General features: G+C 39.6%; 1 protein-coding gene across 5 annotated transcripts in view; it reads right to left on the bottom strand.

The window, feature by feature from the left end:
* MGA (MAX dimerization protein MGA) overlaps positions 1 to 19,395 on the bottom strand; it is a 50,734-nt gene extending 31,339 nt beyond the window's left edge. For 3 of the 5 annotated variants that reach the window (XM_042048268.1, XM_042048270.1, XM_042048269.1), the window contains exons 1-9: positions 17,253 to 19,395; positions 15,814 to 16,955; positions 9,617 to 10,547; positions 9,193 to 9,280; positions 8,961 to 9,056; positions 5,247 to 5,375; positions 3,785 to 3,883; positions 1,746 to 2,380; positions 736 to 1,093 (exon numbers count right to left, since the gene is read on the bottom strand). In XM_042048268.1, the coding sequence (XP_041904202.1) occupies positions 736 to 1,093; positions 1,746 to 2,380; positions 3,785 to 3,883; positions 5,247 to 5,375; positions 8,961 to 9,056; positions 9,193 to 9,280; positions 9,617 to 10,547; positions 15,814 to 16,877 (3,400 nt within the window). In that variant the 5' untranslated portion in view covers positions 16,878 to 16,955; positions 17,253 to 19,395. The remainder of the gene's footprint in view (positions 1 to 735; positions 1,094 to 1,745; positions 2,381 to 3,784; positions 3,884 to 5,246; positions 5,376 to 8,960; positions 9,057 to 9,192; positions 9,281 to 9,616; positions 10,548 to 15,813; positions 16,956 to 17,252) is intronic. The other 2 variants (XM_042048272.1, XM_042048271.1) reach the window with 2 other exon arrangements.
* Between the last annotated feature and the right edge of the window lie 225 nt (positions 19,396 to 19,620).

Genomic DNA, 19,620 nt, shown 5'->3' with positions numbered 1-19,620 from the left:
TACAAGAAAGAAGAAATAAAAATAAAAATGTTTCTACACTAGTCCTCGCTTCTCATTTTTACTGTGATAGAAGATACACAAAACCACTGAAAATTAGTGACCTTCACTGATGGTGCATACTGAAAAACTGGGTAACACCCAAAAAAATCCCAGACCTGTATACTGCAGTTGTATGGAAGAAATAATTTATTCCAGTAGAACACCAGAGAATACTTTGTTTTAGCTATTCCTAAAAGTATGGTTAGGAAGAAACTGAAAATGTAAATTCAGACACAATTTCTACCAATTTGGTTTTCTGAGCATACCTTAGGCCAGATCTGAAATTACCATAAATAACTGTATTTTCAATGAAATCCATGAACTACACAGCTACTTACAGCAACTGAAAACACAGCTCTAGATACTTAATTCATTAACAGGGAAAGATAACAGCACTGTAACAGTGAACATTACCAACAATGACAGAAGTAATTATCTCGTATCCATAGTCTTTAAAGACATTTGGAGAGTTGAACAAGAGTTTAAACTACCAAAACGAAACTCCAGCTATTTGATTCAATAAATAACTACATAGTGCCCAAAATGCTGATCACGTAAGTAAGAATTTAAAAAAAAAAAAAGGAAAGGTGTTATTTCCTGTAAGTCAGCTGGATTTAGAAATGGCATCACTACTACATCCTAATAAAAAATGCCCACCAAGACTGGTTGTTTGCTGTAATCTCCACCAATACTCACTGTATTCCACCCTTTTCCTCTTCTTCCTGTCTTTCTGCTTCATCTCCTCTTCTTCCCCATCACCCTCTTCTTCCACATCTTCATCCTCTTGCTGTTGTCCTTTTGTTCCGAACAGCACAAGCTTTCCACGCACAGCCTTTTTCATCATTTTCTTATGTTTTGATCCTCCCTTCACCAGCATGACCTTTCTCTTAAGGCAGGTACACCCAAACATACAGTCTGGCCTGCGGCAGTGGGTAGGCTGACGTTTCTCCAGTGCCAGACTGGCACATATGCAACCCAGTCGGCAGAAATCATTGTTGCACGGAGGTGCTCGTCGTCTTATTATTTTGTGGATAGGTTTGCTTTTAAGAGATGCCTAAAAGAAGTTTTAAAGAAGCATAGACTTCAAATTTTAGTAAGAGAAATATTTTAGTAAAATTAAATCAAGCATATGCAAAATTGCTATTCAAAGTTCATTTAGAAAACCCCTCCAGTTACACTGTCTACATATGAAAACTTGTCCTCTATACAAAAAGAAAACAAAAAAAACCCAACAGAACAGAGTTTGCATTTGAAGTCTTTTGAGAGGCAACTGGAGAAAGCAAAACCATCCTGGTAATAAGCAGGATGTGAAAAAAGCAAAAGAAGTTATCATATGACAGGCAGATTACACGACCAGGATTTTCTTGCAGTTAGCTCAACAGAAAACATAAAAAGGAAAATAGCAAGGAAATGCAGTTACTGAATAACAATTGTATTAACCCAAATTTTTAATGGTGAAAATTTTAAACAATTCAAATTATTAATAATTTGTATCAACACACTATTATCACAAGTAGTTTTTTCACATACTGCTAAGTCAGCATTCCTCAAGTTTCACTGCAAAGACTACACCACAAAGGAATCTCATGCCTTATCATGATCCTTAGCAGCTTCGGTCTTATTTTCTGCATCTCTATGCAACATCCGTAAGTGGGCAGATTAAAAAAAGCAACAGTACAGAAAAGAAAGAACCATTACAGATCTACCTGAGCTGTAAGCAGGGTTGCCAGAGAGATGTCTGCTCGCTCTTCTGTAATATAGGTCCGTGGTTTCCCATCCCAGAGAGCACAGTCTTCCAAGTCCATTAACTTCACTTGAGATTTAGACAAACCTGGTGGACGAAGTGCTTGTTGATGCTGTGGTGCTTGACGCAAACTGATCTGCTTTGGAAACGTGTTTTCATCCACAGTTGGCAGAGCACAACCATCTGCTTGGTTACTCGAACTGCTAGCAGACTTAGCAGCCTTTTCCCCTGATGAGTTCTGTTTCTGCTTTGCAGGAAAAGGTGAAGGCAGAATAGGCTTGTAAGATTTTATTCTACTGATTGTAGATGCCTGTCTGGTTTGAGTCTTTGTCTTCCTAGAGGTAGATGATGGAGGAACAGGCTTGAATGTGTAAGATGTTGATGGAATTACAGTGGACTGCTTCTTTAAAACACTGTCGAGCGTTCGAACATAGCTAGTGCTCTTAGTGGGAAGCTGATACACCACAGGAGAAGTGGGAGTGTTAGAAGAGAATCCCATACTTGTTTCCATCAATTTCCCTTCATTTTCCAGGTACTCATCCAGCTTGTCACTACAGAATGCTGAGCGATTCTTCAAAGAACCTTCGGAACTGCCACCTAAATAAATGAAGAGTACTTTAACTCCTGAAGTTAAATCTTATCATAATTAAACACCGTAGGATAGGTAAATACATCTCCAAAAAATGCACTCCTCTACAAGAACTGTATATAACATAGGCACACCAAATATAATCCATTCTGAAACACAACCAGCAGCCTGCACAACTGTTTTTGTGGAGATCTTGCACACGTATTTGTGGTGGGTTGGCCTTGGCTGGACTCCAGGTGCCTGCCAAGCCACTCTATTACTCCCCTTCTCAGCAGAATAGACGGTTGATAGTAAGCTGCAAAAAACCTCATGGGTCAATATAAAAGCAGTTTAATAAAGTAAAAGCAAAGGCCATGTGTGGAAGCAAAGGAAAAGAAAAGATTTGTTCTCTACTTCCCATCAGCAGGTGATGCTCAGGCACTTCCCAGGAAGCACGGCTTCAGAACAAGAAGCAGTTACTCCAGAATACAAACATCGTAAGTAACAAATGCCCTCCCTCCTTCTCCATTCTCTTAGGCTTTTACTGCTGAGCAGACATACATCATGGAATATCCCTTTGATCAGTTTGGGTCAGCTGTTCTATGTTCCCTCCCAAGACCATGCCCACCCACTGGCTACTGCTGAGGGGGGAATGTTGAGAGGCAGTCTTGGTGCGTGCGAGCACTGCTCAGCAGTAGCCACAACACTGGTGTGTTACCAACACCTTCCCAGCTGCCAGTGCAGAGCACAGCACTGAGAGCGCTGCTGTGGGGAAAATGAACTCCAGCTCAGCCAGACCCCACACAGCATTCATGCACGAAACCACTACAGGGCTTCTGTGCTTCTATTCTTACTCTGTTTGTCCTAAGCACCTGGCCTATCTGGTATAGCATGACGTATCTGGAATACTCCAACACAACACTGCATAGAAGTGCAGAAGGTACCATTTAAATATTTGATCTAAAGTAAAAAACTGGCAAATTTTCAACAGTCCATTTGACATATGGCAAAGTAATCAAATATGTGAGGAATACGTGCTCTAACTGGAGTTTAAGATACACCAATATAAACGAAAATTACTCAGGTTCCTTAGGGTCCCTGAGGCAACAGAATTCTAGAATTACCACACTTCCATATAAACTTAAAACACAAACAAAACCGAAACTATTACACCTTTGCTCTTCACTTGAGCCTTCTGTGTACCACAGAACACATATTTTTATCTTACTCAAAGCTTCTCTCTTCCCTCATTAATCTCCATTCTGACTATGGAACCAGTACTAAAAAACTCTTTAATCATAACAGTTTCAATATAAAAAAAAAAATCTCTCATTAAGACACACAATACCAGATTGCAAGGTCTATGGAAGGTCAAGAAAATGGCCACATGTTGGAAATATGTACATTGATCTCTCTCTTTTTACTTTTTTTACCTTCATTTCTGGAAGCACCATGAAGCTTCCCTCGCCAGCCTTTGATTTTTGTGAAATCGTTTGTCTTTCCTGTCCTGGAAACAAAAGGAAATCCACTATCTGGAAAAGAAGAAATCTAGCCTCAGTTTATGAACCAAGTTTGATTGTATTAGTGTCTTAGCAAACTCTGCTTATTCCTTTTCAGGGATAGGTGAACAGTAGCAAAATCAAAAGGTTTGAAGCAACTTGATTTTCACTTTTTTTTTAATTAACAGAGTATTTAACAAGGCCAAGCTTCCTGTAGAGTTCTGCTCTATGGCCGAGCATCTGCTATCCCATACAAAAAGTGTTTCCTTTATTTTCAGTTTTAATCTCCTTAGCAATGTGCAAAAGCAGTTGGCTCCAAGAGACTAATGGGCCAATGAACTAATTAGTAGGCTAAAATGGAACAGGCAGGTTTTGAGCTGATACTACAGCCTCACTCAGCAAGAAGAGTAATTTGATTCTCTCCCCTCAGTTGAGCCAATGACCTCTATGACACCTGCAGAAACTTGGTTTAACGTTCAGTGTTCTGACAAATTCAGATGAGTTTCAATTAGGGGCATGGACAGTGAATAACCACAGAAGGAAAACAGTAACATCTCTGTCAAGTTATGCATCAACTGTGGGAACTAAGATGGAATGTTACAATATTAACAGGGATCTGTGTGGCCATTTAACATATTGTTAGGCTAGAAATAATTGCACTGGACACTAAGCTGACTGAGGTCTTCTGAACTGAATCTTCCTCTCCTGCAGTGTAAACAATCTGAAATTCAACGTCTGCCTCTACCAGCTCTTAAAAGCACTAGACTAAGAAAGATCTAAGTAATCAGAACATTACAGTGGGAGAAGCAGTTAAGTAGAAGGCAGATAAGTATATAAGATGGACTTTGTCCATCCAGTTCACTATTAAAAACAGTACCTAACAACAGTATGAGAATCATAGTCACAGTATAATGAGAAATCCACTTGTTTGGATACCAAGCAAGTTTAAAAAAGAACAATCAGTCACAACTCTTGTAATAAATAATTATCATGAAGTTATAGGGTAGCCCCTACATGGCATCTCAAGGTCTTCTGGAAAATTCTGATACTCAGCTCTGTTAAAAACAACTTTTTTTTTTGTTTGGTATGTGAGCAACATCAGACAAATTCAGATTGCTTAAGCCTTTTCTGAGCAATTTGAGAGGTCAGTATAAAATAGATACTATTACCAGACCACAGCCATTCCAAAACGGCAACCCCAAACACAATCCAGCTGCAATTACTCAGGACTCCTTGCCCAGTAACCATGTAATGATCTAAGGAAGTTCTCCTATTTCGTCACTTTAGTTTTAATCTCTTTAGATACCAAGTTGAACTAAATAGCCCTTCTCTTCTTCTCATCACTGATAACAAAAAAGTGACACTTGAGATTACAGCAAATTCATATTCTACACACCTGGAGAATTGGGGTTGGTACCTGGATAGCTCCACAGAGAGTAATTTGAGTAGGAAAGTGGAAGCTGCACACCCAAATACTTCAAGTCGATGCTCATTGTTGGGTCCACAGAATTCAACTTCAGTCCCACTACAAGAAGCAAGCAACAGTAAATATCTCAATGCAGCAAGATGTTAGAAAAAAGAAAGTTAAGATATTTACTAAAAGATAAACCATTCAGTTACCACGGGCTTTTCTGGCATTCACCCACCATTTTAAGAGACTTGAAAAAAAGCATTAGTGCTATAACAGTTACACTGGATTTATAGCAGGTATAAATTAAAGAGCATTTTACACTATGGGAATTTGAGAAAAAAAATTGAATTACTTTTCATAGTTTTTTTGATTGCTACTGAAGTTTTCAAAGAAATTTATTAACCACAGTGCCAGTGTTGTAATAAATCTCGTAATAAAACCTTTTGTCTGTTTTTCTGAAGAAGTCAGCACCATTTACATCTTTGAAGGCTAGAGTTACTCTCTGAACCGAACACAACTGACTGACACTTCATATCCCTAAGTTACCAAGCCTGCCGGCAGTACTTATACATCCCCGTTTGCACAGAGCTAAACTCATGCAAGAACACATACCAAGCATATATCAGTTTCAACCAGCAGTAAGAGACAACAAACCACATTTTAGGTCTGAAGAATGTGTGTGTGTTTGATTGACTGTTATGATATAAAAATGAGTTTAGACAGCAATTTCAGGACTCGGGTTAACAAATTCTCCAAAGCTCAGCACGTTACGGTTTTCCCCAGTCTTGGCGCTTCACAATAAAACAGCTTCTCCCCCCCCCTTTCCCCACCGGAAACAGGTGGGAAAATGGCTATAAAGAAACTAAACAATCTCTGTTGTTATAGGCACTGAAGTATTTGTGATGGCAATCAACATGTTCCTTCACTAACAACCCCCAATACTCAAATGAAAGATTTACTTGGTAACAAAAGCTATCTTTGTCAATGGCAAAACAAATATAGATATAGAAATGCTGAGGAAAGCAAAAGCTAGGAAAATTGATATTGCACCTTCTCAGAAAATATTGTTACACTGAATTAAAGAAATCACTGTCTATCAAATTCAGCTCACAGCTGGGAGCTGAAAACATCTGTTTTGATCTTTAGCTATAGAAACTTACAAATGTTGCTCCTGTTGCCCACAAGTTTGAAATGAATACATTAAATGTATGCATCTTGAAACTGAAAATGTATGACTTGACAAGGCTCAAGAAACAAAGTAGTGTTTGCATGTACAGTAGAAACCTTGTGCTAGCTGTACATGTTTATGTTCACAAGTGGAAACACAGTGACCAGATTACTAGCAGCCTGAAAACGATTGACATGAAACAAATCTCAGGCAGGGTGGTTTAAACAGATACTGTTATCAAAGACAGTCTAGTGAGATGTAATTTTCATATCTACATAGGGAAAATGAGAAGCAAGTCAATCTGGCATTTTGTATAAAAACATGTCAACTGACAAATGTCAAGATGCCAACCATTTGCAAAATCAAGCCTATCTTTGTTTTACACTCAAAAATAAGAACATCACGCATGCACAATATCTATTATTTCAGTTCAGAATCATGAAATAAAAAACACTGAGACAAAACCCAAGAGCGATGAGTCCAAGAAGTGCAACGTCTAACGACGGCAGACAGTATGAACAGAGTACGAACAATAACAGTTAAGTATTATGTCAGTAAAGACATCCCCATACACAACAGGTGAACTATCACTTTTTAAAATTTCTATCATCTCCAGAGCCTTGCTAAATTTCAGTTGCTGTAAGCAAACAGTAGCAAATGAAGAACTTTAAGAACTCTCTCCTCCCCATCAGCTGCAGCTGATTAATCTGAAATATGAAACATGGCAACAGTGCCGTCAATTTTCAAGAACATAATCAGGGATTCAAATTAGCTCAGATAAAAGAAGCATCCCATTGCATTTGCAATGCTCCAGCAGGAGCTTTCCTTTTAACACACTTATGTTGGATTTCCTTCTTTCTGAAGCATCTTCCTGCAATTCTGCCTCTAAGATGTAGACAGCCTCGATTACCCTGTTATTAACTTCACAGATCAAGAGCAATTGTGGGGCTCAGGTACAGCTTCAACATTTCATTAGTGAATCTCAAAAAGAATCTTAAACTTCTCAACTACACTGCTGAGAATCAAAACCAGAGTTAACATCAAAACTGCTATGTCTGTTCCTTCCACAATCTCAAATCTGCAAGGTAAGAGATCTGTAACTATTTGGTAGATGAAGGTAATCTGGAGAAAGTCTGGTTCCTTGTTCACATGCAGCAGATGAAGTCTAACAACGAAAGTATTCATATTGTAATTCACTTTACAGCCTGATCAGACTACATCTCTTGTAGTAACCTCTTGCTGCCAATAGTTTTCCCGTATCTTCTTTTCCCTCTAAAAATTAGAAGCTGTGGTTCATCTCCATCACTGCTGAATTGCAATTTCACTATTTAATAGGCTCAGCAGATTACCATCCAACACTGGAAATGATGGTCATAACCACGCAAGAAAATCAAAATTCTTCAGATGTCTCTTTCTTAGCCTAATGCTTGACATTTCTTGTCCATTTTGTAGTATCTCTGAACTGCTCAAAACCCTTCAGAGGGCAACTCACACTTCAGCTGGAGAAAAAGCATGTGGGTTGTACATGTTCCCAGTTGCAGGATCATCTCATAAGTAAAACAGCCCTCACTAGTGCTGTACTTGCCAATCTATCCATGGTTGCCAACACACTGTAATTTTATGATACTTTCTTGGTAAAGGTAACACCTAGGAGGTCCACAATAAAATCCTAAAAAGGCTTAACATTGCTAGTTCTCATCATACCCCATGCATAAACCATTCAAGATAATCCAATGTTCTTCACCACAAAAGCTCTGTGAGGGCCCAGAACAGCTCGTATCATAGTCAAGATCAGTACCTGGAGTCTCAGTCCCTACAGTATTACAGTTATGTGTTTGAAACACTCAGTGCCAGAACCTCAGGAGTATGAAGTACAACACTTCCATGTGTATCAATAATTTCATCACCTGCTCTGATGCCTATGTTAATGCCATTGGTCTCAGGACTACTATTGCTGATGTCTTTCAACATCATCAGTAGAAAGAACACGAAGCTCCACTCTGTGGATCCTTGACTTTCCTCCATCTACCTCAAGATAACATTGCATATAAATAGATCACAAACTGCAAGTACCTCAGCTTGGCCCTTTTACATGGCTAGGGAACAGGATGAATAGGGACTCAAAGAAATTAGGACCCAAAACACAGTAAATGTCTTAGTTAAGTGTTCCTGGATCTCTAGCTATTCTAGTACCAGAAAATGCCTACTTTTATGAAGGAGTAAAACCAACTCCATCTGCTTTCAACCAGGTTTACATCATTACAAAACAGGCACTGTTGGAAGGCTCAGCAACTTTTGCAAGAGGCACATAACATGCAGACTCTTGCTCTCCTGTTGGAGAGTCAGGATTCACCTTTTGACACCTCCAAATTTTCTAGTTTGCAACAGAAATGTGTGCAAATGAAAAGACAGGTCCCAGCTTTATTAGGCATATACAGTATTGGCACCAGTAGGAAATTATCAGCTCAGTATGACTAAGTGTAATGATCAACCAGGTGCAGCAGTATGTACACCACCACTCCACCACTTACCTTCCTGAAGGCTAGGATGTATTACTTGTTTATGCCTCAAGGTCTTCAGCTCTTCCATCAACTCCTTTTCCAGTACTTGTATCCTTGCTTGACAATCTACTCAAAAAATAAGAGAACATAGAAAAAACATGTGCCATGCAAAAAAACTGATTTCATTATTAATTTTTCAGTGTATCTTTACAAATTCCCTTATTGCAGGGAAGAGCCACTCACAAAAAAAAAAAAAAAGTACCTGGATCACTTGTAGTCGACAGGGGAGCCTGAAGATTCTGTGATTCTTCTCCACCAGCTCTATCAACAGTGTTAATGTCAAGAGCTTCCTACATACATGAAGAGCCTTGAGTAAGTTAAGATACCTTAAAACACTTAGATGCAAACTAAGCCACATCAAATATCACCAAATTACTCAAAACATGAGACTGTTTCATAAACAAGCATGCATTTTTTTTATACAGAACTCTTAAGTTCCACTACTTTTTCCTAAGCTGCAAGAAGAAGTAAGACAATGTTATAAGTAACACAGGGTCAAAATACGAACAGATTTGGAAGAGGCCACAAAACTCCAAACTCAGGTTAAAAGAACATATAACTTCAGCTTGTAAGCACAAAGGGCTTTAAAAGGTTTTTGGATTTTACTCACAACAGTGAGATTTTACCTTTGATGCAAAGGACACAAAAAGAACACCATCAACATCTTCAAGGTCCGGTTTAACATCTGGAAGGATACTGCCAGGCCCCAGAGAAGTGTTCTTGCTCGTTACTACAGTTTTCCCTATACCTTTAGGTGGTCGACCAGCCTTGGAAATTTTCAGTTTCCGTGGCCTTCCTCTTTTATTTGTAACTGATGATAAGGTGGTTTGGTTGTTACCAGAGCCTTTGAGGGACATAGGGTTCTTCAGTATCCCAGGCCTTTTTCTGCCACACATCTCCTTATCCGGAAAGTCACAACTTACTGAGCCCCTGAGATTAAAATTAGGTGATTTGGATACAGCCCACTGGGCCGCTCCGATTGAACAGTATTTCTGTGACATTTTACTCCCAGGAGATTCTTTTTTCATAACTAACTCCTCAGGCACAGGGATTGTGCCTGAGCAGGAGTCTTTGTGATTTTCAGAACACATGGGCAAGGAATCCAGGACTGCACCCAAAGGTGATTTCTCCTTTTTGCAAGAGGAAAGCATGGTCTGGGGCAGCTCAGATATCTTCACTGTACTCTTTGTGACTGCACAAGGTTCCAAATAGACCACAGGCATCTTACCACTATCCAGTTTTAACATTTTTGCTTTGGCAACGCCTGAAGGACTGGTTAGCATACGCTTCCTAGACCTGAATTCTCCATCAATTCCATCTGTTTCATGGCGTCTCATTAGGTGTTTTTGTACAATGGGATCATCATCCTCAGTGTTGGAATACTCATCAGTTTCTTCATCTGTGTCTTCCTGTTTCACAGTTATTTCTTGTGTGCAAATATTTGACCCGTAGTCATAGTCATCTACTGGCTCCTCTTTAACGACTACATTGAAGTGTCCATTTGGGTCCAGTGGAGATGCCACACGGGAATTGCTTTCATAACTGCTAGCAATGGAACTGGGGTGGGAGGGAGGGGACAAAACCAAAACACAACGTAAGATCTTTATGAAATCTCCTTCACCACAATTCTGCCATCTCCCATAATCCTTTGTTACATATTGTAAAAAGCTTCCAAAATGCTCCCAGACATAAGTCTGCTAAATAAGCTGTCACTTACAAGCTTATGTTTTTAGAAGTAAACACTCAAGAAACCCCAAGAAGTTGCCATTATTAAGAACAATCCAACTTCTTATCTGAAGGCAGCAGCACAACTTCCTTCCTTGCGAATATCAGGGTGACATTTGCACTTTTTCCTCTTCTACTCAGCATGAACTCACGATAAGCTGTCATATTTGAAATGCTCAAGAAGTGGCCTTAGTTTGCTGTGTATCTCGTTAAGACACTAAAGCCATTGTGCTTGCAAGTAAGAAGCCAAGTGAGCCCTTAATGCACCAAAATTTTAGTTAATGCATGCTGAAGCCACATACTGACAACTCCTAAATTCAACTGTTATTTGAACACTTACAGAATACTAATATCCTACTGAATCCTGCTGCATTTTCCACTAGGTCTGAGTACTAACCTAACCAGAATTCAAAATAGCATGCATTAGATACTGAAGACTAACAGTACAGGCAGCTACACTCTGATGATGGGCTTCTCTGAGGGCCAGACACATCACTCAAAGAACTACAGTCACCAGTTTTGTTTAGTGTATCAGAACCCAGCTCCTTGTCATAAGAGAAAACTGCTAAGGTATGAAGCCAGAAACTCACATCCAGAATAGAACTCAGAAAAAAAAGTCAGGACTTATTTACTCCATGTATCACACAGTATTCCAATAATACCTTAAAATTGATTGTATGATACATTGCATATAATTTTAATTACATTAAATTATTATTGTCAATTTCATGGTATTAAAATGTTATTAAAAGTAAAATTCTTCATTAATGATGAAAATCTCAAATAAAATTTAACATAACTGTAGTACTAATATATTATATAGAGTGAATATTACTTTACATATATTGGATGTATATATGTATGTGTGTATATTTTATCATTAATATTATCCACCCCTCCCCCTTTAAAGTGCTATGCTCAGTTGAACCCACAGCTGGAATCAAGAAAGGGGAAAAGAAGTGGCTCCTTCCAGTGTAGACTGAGAACATACTTAAGGGAGAAAAGCTGGGACACAGGGAGCTAGGAGTATTCCCCTCATGAAGAAAGACTGCAGTATTTAAACAGGGCGCTGACAGTCAAGATACAGATTTATATATTTACATATGAAATTCTAAAGAACAAGAGAAGCCATCTAGAAAACTTGCTGCAACTCATAAGGACACTAAGTAACCAGCATTAAGCTTAAGTAAAAACATGACTTGTGAGGGAACAGCAGGCAGCAGGAAAGTAGATACCCGTCCTGTTTTGTCTACTGTTTTCTCTGGACAGTGAGTTGTCTATTAGAAATTTTCTAGCCTTCATTTAATTAATAATGTGAAATGTAAGATTAAAAAGCTTTTCTCGGTCAGTGAGTTTACCATGAAAGAAATGCAGACAGACTACTTATAGGTTATTGGCAGCTGAAAATCCAGCCACAATACTAAGCTAAGAGGTTGATTCAGTACAGCTGATCCACAATTAAAGTAAATATAGTTTAGACGCATCAGCTCTGCTACCTTAAAATTCTTGAAAATAAAAAGGCAAAAAACCCTAGCAAACTTGCAAGCCACAAATAAGTTTCTCATCTGAGTTTTACTGTTTCCAGTTGGAAGCCCAGTAAAGCCTGGACTTCTCTAGTAATTTTCCTTTATTACAAGGTGTGTACATGCAAGCTAAGGATCACGTTTCTATTAGGGATCTGGACAGTATCCAAACCAAAAAACCATGCTGTAACACTGAAACTTCTAGACAAAAACATTGTTTTATTCTGCATAATGCAACCATAAGCCAGGTGGTGACAAGCGTGAGGTATGACCCATGCATGTATATGCACGAGAAGATAAGGGATTTGCACAAAATGCTGTTTTTAAATTCTGATGCAATAACCACCTTCTCAAAGAATAAAAAAGTTGCTTTTTAACACTGAAGCAATTTCATCTGGCCCTTAGTTTGTAAAGTTACCGGTAACATAAGTAGTCACAGAAACTTCTCTTCCTCTAATCTATGGGAAGATGAATCAAAGTTTGTCCTCTCAAAATACTGAACTTAATCCAAGATCAGGTAAAAACGGTGAAACAGTGTCTTAACTAGCTCTTTCTTCACCTGATATGGAATAATGCTCATATTTAAACCAACTTTCTTATAGCCCAAGTAATGTATTTTGCACCCTTGCAATATGACAACAAAAGCAGAGAAATTGCCTTTTTGGCGTTTTCCAGATTAAAAACCATTAAGATGCTCATTCTTTGACAGTACCAAGACACTTTTTTTTTGTAGGTACATCATTTTAAAATGCACTCGGGAGGAGTTGGAGGGGGAATCTGATTTCTTGTGGAATTAATCTAGCAATCTATGGCAGAGGTTTGAAGGATAATCACTTTCCTTCTTCTCCCAAAACAAAGGCAAGAAAGGAAAAAAACCGAACTGTCAAGACTAAGCACAAGACAACTAAATTAGAATAACAAGACTACTGGAGCATTAAAAATCCCACAGATTTTTTATTTTTGAAGAAGGAAATTCAAAAGACCTTGGAAAGGAGAAAGAGTACATTAGCCTGTAAGACCTAAGAACCAGTAAAGTTTGTTTGTGGTACCTTCCATGGCCTAAACATCTGAGTGTGTCCAGGCATAAGCATTTCTATAGAAGTATCCACAACTCAAACATTTGTTTTCTTTACAACACATCTAATTAAACTAAACATACTATCAGACCACAGAAGCAGGAGGGAAAGAACCCACATAATACTGTGGATAAAGAAAATAGTCCTTTATTTCTGAAGTCCTCTAATAACTCAGGATTAAAATTACTCTTCGATATATGCAACCTTTAACGTGGTTCTACTCTCAAAAACGCCAGAAGAATTGAGTATTGGTGGGGAGTATCACCCTCAACAGCACTAGGAACTCCACTTCTTTCACAGAGGATTATCTGACAGGTAGCAGTTTCCAACTTGCTTCTCACTCAAATCTAAGCTCAGCAAAAATCACTACCCTGCCTAAAAGCAAGATAGTGCCTATCAAGTACTACTAAGAGCTTGCCCACCACAAAAAAACCCATACTGCCCAGACTTCATTAATATGTAAATATTAATGTGTTTGGTTTGAGAAAGAAAAATGCCACACTCTCAGCGCTGTCCTTGAAAGGCTGATATACATCTAAACTCAACCATATGGCATGAAAACACTGTGAACAGATTCAGAAGAAAGAAGGAGAACTAATATTCTGAAAAACTCCAGCACTTACAAAGATACTGTCACCATTTCTTGGATAAGATCTATTTTCTCTTTCCAAGCAAAGAATTTGACTTTTTCACACAGATTACAAGAACATGTAACAAAAAGCTGGACAATGCTTGAAAGTAGTTCTAGGACAGTAGTATCATTTATTCATCAAGTGGCAGGTGCTTCCAAGCCAGACAACAGAAAGATCTTTTGCAGCCTTTTCCTGTCTGCGCAGCTTTTAGCACTTTTCAGAGATCAACTGCCTTGGAGGCAGAACCAGAGAAGGAATCTAACGTGATCTGCACCAAAAGAAATTAAATCTGCCAACTTGCATCAGCTATTTTTAAGGAAGGTCGTTGAGTCCTTAAAACAATGCTTTTTATTCCTTGGGAATAAATAGTTCTCAAAAAAATTTGCTTCAATGACCCTCTCCAGGCAAATGAAATATCACTATGAAAGCAAAATAAAGCTGACAATAATTATTTTCTGAGTTTTACTTCCAATATGCAAAGTTATCCAAACCCTTCTCCATGGTCTTAGGAACTAAAAAAAGCCCATCCTCTCTGTAATTGGTGTATTTTCAGTATTTAAGATGGCTTAGAACAGCATTTTTTTGAGAATGAAATAAGTCTAGAAGACCTTCTTTCTAATAGACTGACACACGAAAATACTGCAAAAGAAAGGCCTGGGCACTCTAGAACTCAAAACTAGTCTAGTACTCTTAAGAATTATTACAAATAAACTCAATAAAGTGCCAAAGTATGGATAACTTTGTAATTTGAAGTTTTTCTCAAGTTACTCAAAAGTTACTCAAAAGGCAAGGAGATCCTTCTTGCCAGACAAAAAAACAATTGAGGGAACCTCTATCCTCTCTAAAACACACCGCAATTGTATAGTAATACAGCCTTTGTATAATACAGTTGTACAGTAATACAAATACAATTACATCACAAATATAACTTTTCTCCTGTAAGAACTGACCTCTAATTTCACCATTAACATCATCCTGATATCCTGCAGTTAAATTATTCTCTTGTGTACTGGTCTATGAAGGTTGCTTTTGTCACTACATCTTTGGCAGATTAAGCCTGGTATTTTAACAAAGTGACATGAAGCAACATGGCAGAAAAGAAACCTCTATTTTTTTCAGTCATTTCTTTGCATTCAAAGTATCTCTACATGCACATTAACTATTCACTAAGCCTGCTCTCTTCTATTGCTTGGATTTTCATAACTAAGTGAAAGTGCAGTAAAATAATAGGTTTTGCCAGGCTTGCTTTAGAAAAACCAAGTTATTCTGAAGTACTTCCCTTACCTCACAGCAAGTATGAGGCAACTGACTACAAACAGGCAGGCTACCTCATACTTCTTCATGGAATAAAAGAATTCACACCAAGCAGTTATTGACAAAACAGTGGCTTGCTGCCAGTTACAACTGCCTTGCAGCAATCCCTACATGTGCCCAACCTAAATACCCACACACCATTCACTTTCACTAATGAAAACTGAAGCTATAGAGACAGCACGTCACAGTGGTGAGCAACCCTAAAAGCAAAGGCAGTGTTTTGATAACTGCAATGTGCTGTCTAAAACGCTGAAAAAATTAATTTAGCCTTCTAAAATGCTAAGAGGGTTAAAAGAAATCCCTCGGTGCTTCTCAACAACGGGAGCTAAAGCAACACAGAAAATAATACTGAACTCTTGCATTCCTCAGACACCTTAGATAGTCAAGACTGATACACGACTGAGCAAAGAAAAGCTTCTAGTAATATTAACTGTTCTGCCATTTCAGGTCATGCAACCTTTAGCTGTAAACCTGTACACTGAGCATCCTGTTATTTATTTACAAAACATCCCACTTAACCAGCAGTTGTACTAAAAATGCAGTGTTAACCCACCTTTCAGAGACTTCTTGTTTTAGCTTTGGCATAACACCTGAAGGCAGGTCACTGTCCAGGAGACCCAGGAAGTCTCCTTCTGCATTAAAGGACTCTTTATCCAGCTCAACGTCTGATGGGTTTTGACCAATGAATGAAGAATCTAAACTTCTCTGATGCACTTCTAATGCATCGACTTCAGCAGGGTGACCACAAATGGCAGGAGTGCTAAAAACATCACCTCCTACCAATTCTAAGTTGCTGTTCTGTTTCACATCACGCTGAGGTCGACTATTCAGCCCATCATCTCTGAACCCTTTAGCAAAAGGATTGTAATCTATTTTCAGCTGGGTAATCTGGATGTTCTGGTAGGCTGTAACTGCGAAGAATTCTGTCTGTGGAAAGGTAAACGTATGGACATCAGGGCCATTAAGCTGAATGACTTCTGTGGCTTTGTTTGCAGGCACCAGGTGAAGTCGTGGCAGATAACGGTGCATAGAATGCAGAATTATGTGACCTTCCTGGTCCAGGGTATTGTTGGTAAGTTTTAGTTTGTAGAAGGATACTGGCTGGTGCATCCAGAACTGGCCAGTGGAAGGGGATTCTGGATGAATAAACACTCGCCCTAGAACATGTGGTTCTGCCTTTCCACTGGGCTCCCACCAACGGCCATTCCATTTGTATCGGTGATTGTCCACAGGGGATATGTCCATGACCAGGATGTATTTCTGACTGGAATTCAGCCCTGTAATCCAGTATCGGCAGTACGGAAACATGCGCCTCCCCTGCTTCGTCAGGATCATCTCTGTGTTACGATGGTAGAATTCATTCCACATGTTGTTGTTATCTAGGGTGACAGTGATGCCCCCTGAGACACAGTCAGCTGGGAGGCAGGTCTTGACTCTGGGTTTGACTGGAGTTGATACACTGCTGGCGAGAGCACAAGCATCACTGTTTGCTACGAGGATTCCTTGGTCAGCTTTTCCATTTCCCTGCTGTTGTTTCAAGATGACAAAGAAAGCAGGCGCTACACCAGACACAGTCCCACCATCCCGGCTAGCCAGGACAATCTGCTGTTTCTCCATGATGAGCACTCTCACAAGCTCTCAAACCAAATGCAAATGCTACAGAGTTCTGATAATCTTTTATGTGTGTTCACCATTCTGGAAGAAAAGGGAAATACAGTTAAAACTACTCCAACACAGCCTAAAAAAGTAATTAAGTCACGTAAGATATCCTTTTTGCAATAGCTCTCCACATTAAGAACTTAAAAAAATAATCAGTACTGTAAAACACAGTACAATCAGGGTGTAACAAATCAAGGCTGCATGTGTGTATATAATTTTGACCATACAGACATGGGGGCTATGACACCTTTAAATTGCTTTTTCATATAGGCTTTGCAACATCAGAACTCCTTACTTTGCTTGGTATTTCTATGCAATCTGTTCTGACATTACCTCTACTCTGCAGATCATTCGCTTAACAACATCAGGCAAAACATGCAGGAGTTTTCATGAGAACGAATGGCATATTTCTGACACAACGGCGAAAGTCTTGCCAGAAAGAAGAGTTCCCTGAGGTCTCCAACTTGTCAAAAATTTAAAGGGAGAAAGGAAAAAGGAAAGTTAAAAACATTTTCTCTGAATTTCTTTATTGAAATCATCTAAGTTTGTGTTTGGAATTTCTTTGCTTACATCCCCCACCAACCCCAAGAACTTCTAATTGCCTGTCAAGGGCAGAGAGAAAAAGAAGGGACAAAATACTTCAAATGGATAAGCTTTGGCGAAAGACACAAGCTAACCCCCAAAAGGCCATGCAGCTAAGATTAAATGGACAAATGTGAAGCATTGGGCTGCCTTAGCTTCCTTTATCTTCTCAATTATGGAAATAATTTAAATCAAACAAAAAAACATTTGTACCGTTATGATTAACATAATCACTGTTTAGGGAACTAAGGAAGTTACTTTTATCTGCATATACACAATTCCACCTTTGTGTGTCTACCTCCCAAGTTAAGGATTACATCAACACTGTAACAAAAGATCATAAACTACTTCATTTTTCAAATAGCCTGTATATTTCTCTATGTGAAAATTTAAAATATGCACTTCTGGTAACTCACAAGAATCCTATTTCCACATCCAGATGTTTGTATTTTGATCCTTATTGTATGTGGAATACAACACTGACAAAAAATGATTGGTTCTTATATCAAGTGTCTAGCTGGTGGGAACCAGAGACCAAAATTAATCACCACTGCTAAAAGCTGAGATACATCCCAGTGTCCTGAGGGAATTGGCTGATGTGCCAAGCCACTCTCCATAATATTCAAGAAATCATGGTAGTCAGGTGAAGTCCCAGATGACTGGAAAAAGGAAAATACTGCATCCATTTTTTAAAAAGGGGTAGAAAGAAGTATTCTAGGAACTACTAACCTGCCTGGGAAGATCATAGAACAGATCCTCCTAGAAGCTATGCTAAGGTGCATGGAGGACAGAGGTAATTTGGGCCAGCCAGCACAGCTTCACCAAGGACAAGTCCTGCCTAACCAACCCAGTGGCCTTCCACAACAGAGTGACTGCACTGGTGGACAACGGAGGAGTTACAGATGTTCTCTATCTGGACTTCCATAAAGCCTTTGAAACAGTCCCCACAAAGTTCTCTTCAAATTGGAGAGAAATGGATTTGATGGCTGGACTGTTTGGTCCCATCCAGAGGGTAGTGATCAACAGCTCAGAGTCCCAGGGGACATTAGTGACAAGTGGTGTCCCTCAGAGGTCCATATTGGCAAGGTAAGTGAAGCTAACATTTGTATAGTAAACATACAGTCAGAAAGTGAGTTCACATTAATGCTGTGCAGTATGCACCAGAACTGTATTGGCTCATAAAGGAAACACACTATCAAAGGGTTTTCAGACATGGTTTAAGATATGTGGAACACCTGTAGCTTTAGATTTACTTGATTACTTCAAATTTACTGGATTAAATTATCTTACTTAAGACATACCAGAAAAAAAATGACAAAAAACTTCAACAACCATGCATTTAGCTAAAATTCTACGCATATAAAGACCTACAGAGTAACAGTTCTTCTTCTCCAACACCTAAAGTTCTTACGTTATACCGCTGCATCTATTTCTACTGCAGGCACCACGCACAGTATCAAGTCAGTCTGAGACATGCGAGGTTAAAATATTATTATGTGCAATGAGAGTCATCAAAATGTACATTATTTCACCACTAGTATGGTCTGTTACCAGAAAGCAGTTTCATACATTTTATTACATCTGGTGACACACAGTAGCCTGTTTCACTATAGCACGTAGACTCTAAACCAGTATTTCAGGGGAAACACGTGTATTTGTGAAAGCTAAAGTTCTAAACAGCTTCAGAGATTTCTCTACACGCAGACCTTGTACTTGAGAAGCAGCAGCCAAAACCACTCACAAGCCGCACTGAGACCCGCCAAAAGCGGGACGACACTCAGACGCGAGAGCGTCCTTCTCAAACAAACAAACAGCCCAACTCTCCACCCGGCCACCGGGACGCGGCTCCGCGCACGGCACTCCGGGGCGGACGGGCACCAGGAGGCACCGTGGGAAGCGGAGCGGCGGCAGCGCGCGAGCCCCGGGGCTGCCCCGCCCGCCTCCACCCGCCGCGCGCTGCCGCCGGCAGCCCCATGGCGCGCGCCGCGCCGCCGTTCAACACCGACCGACCGAGCGGGCACCTGGAGGGGCCGCCCCGGGCGCGGCGGCGAGGGCCCCGCCCGGAGCCGGTGGCGTCACGGCTGCGGGCCGAGCGCAGCACTTGTCGCTTTGAACGCCC

The sequence above is a fragment of the Corvus kubaryi genome, unplaced genomic scaffold (genome assembly GCF_017639235.1).
Source record: "Corvus kubaryi isolate FWS band 111438036 unplaced genomic scaffold, C.kubaryi_AGA036_p1.0 66, whole genome shotgun sequence".
NCBI lineage: Eukaryota > Metazoa > Chordata > Aves > Passeriformes > Corvidae > Corvus > Corvus kubaryi.
Note: the sequence above shows the minus strand (reverse complement) of the source record. Positions and strands in the feature narration are given on the sequence as shown.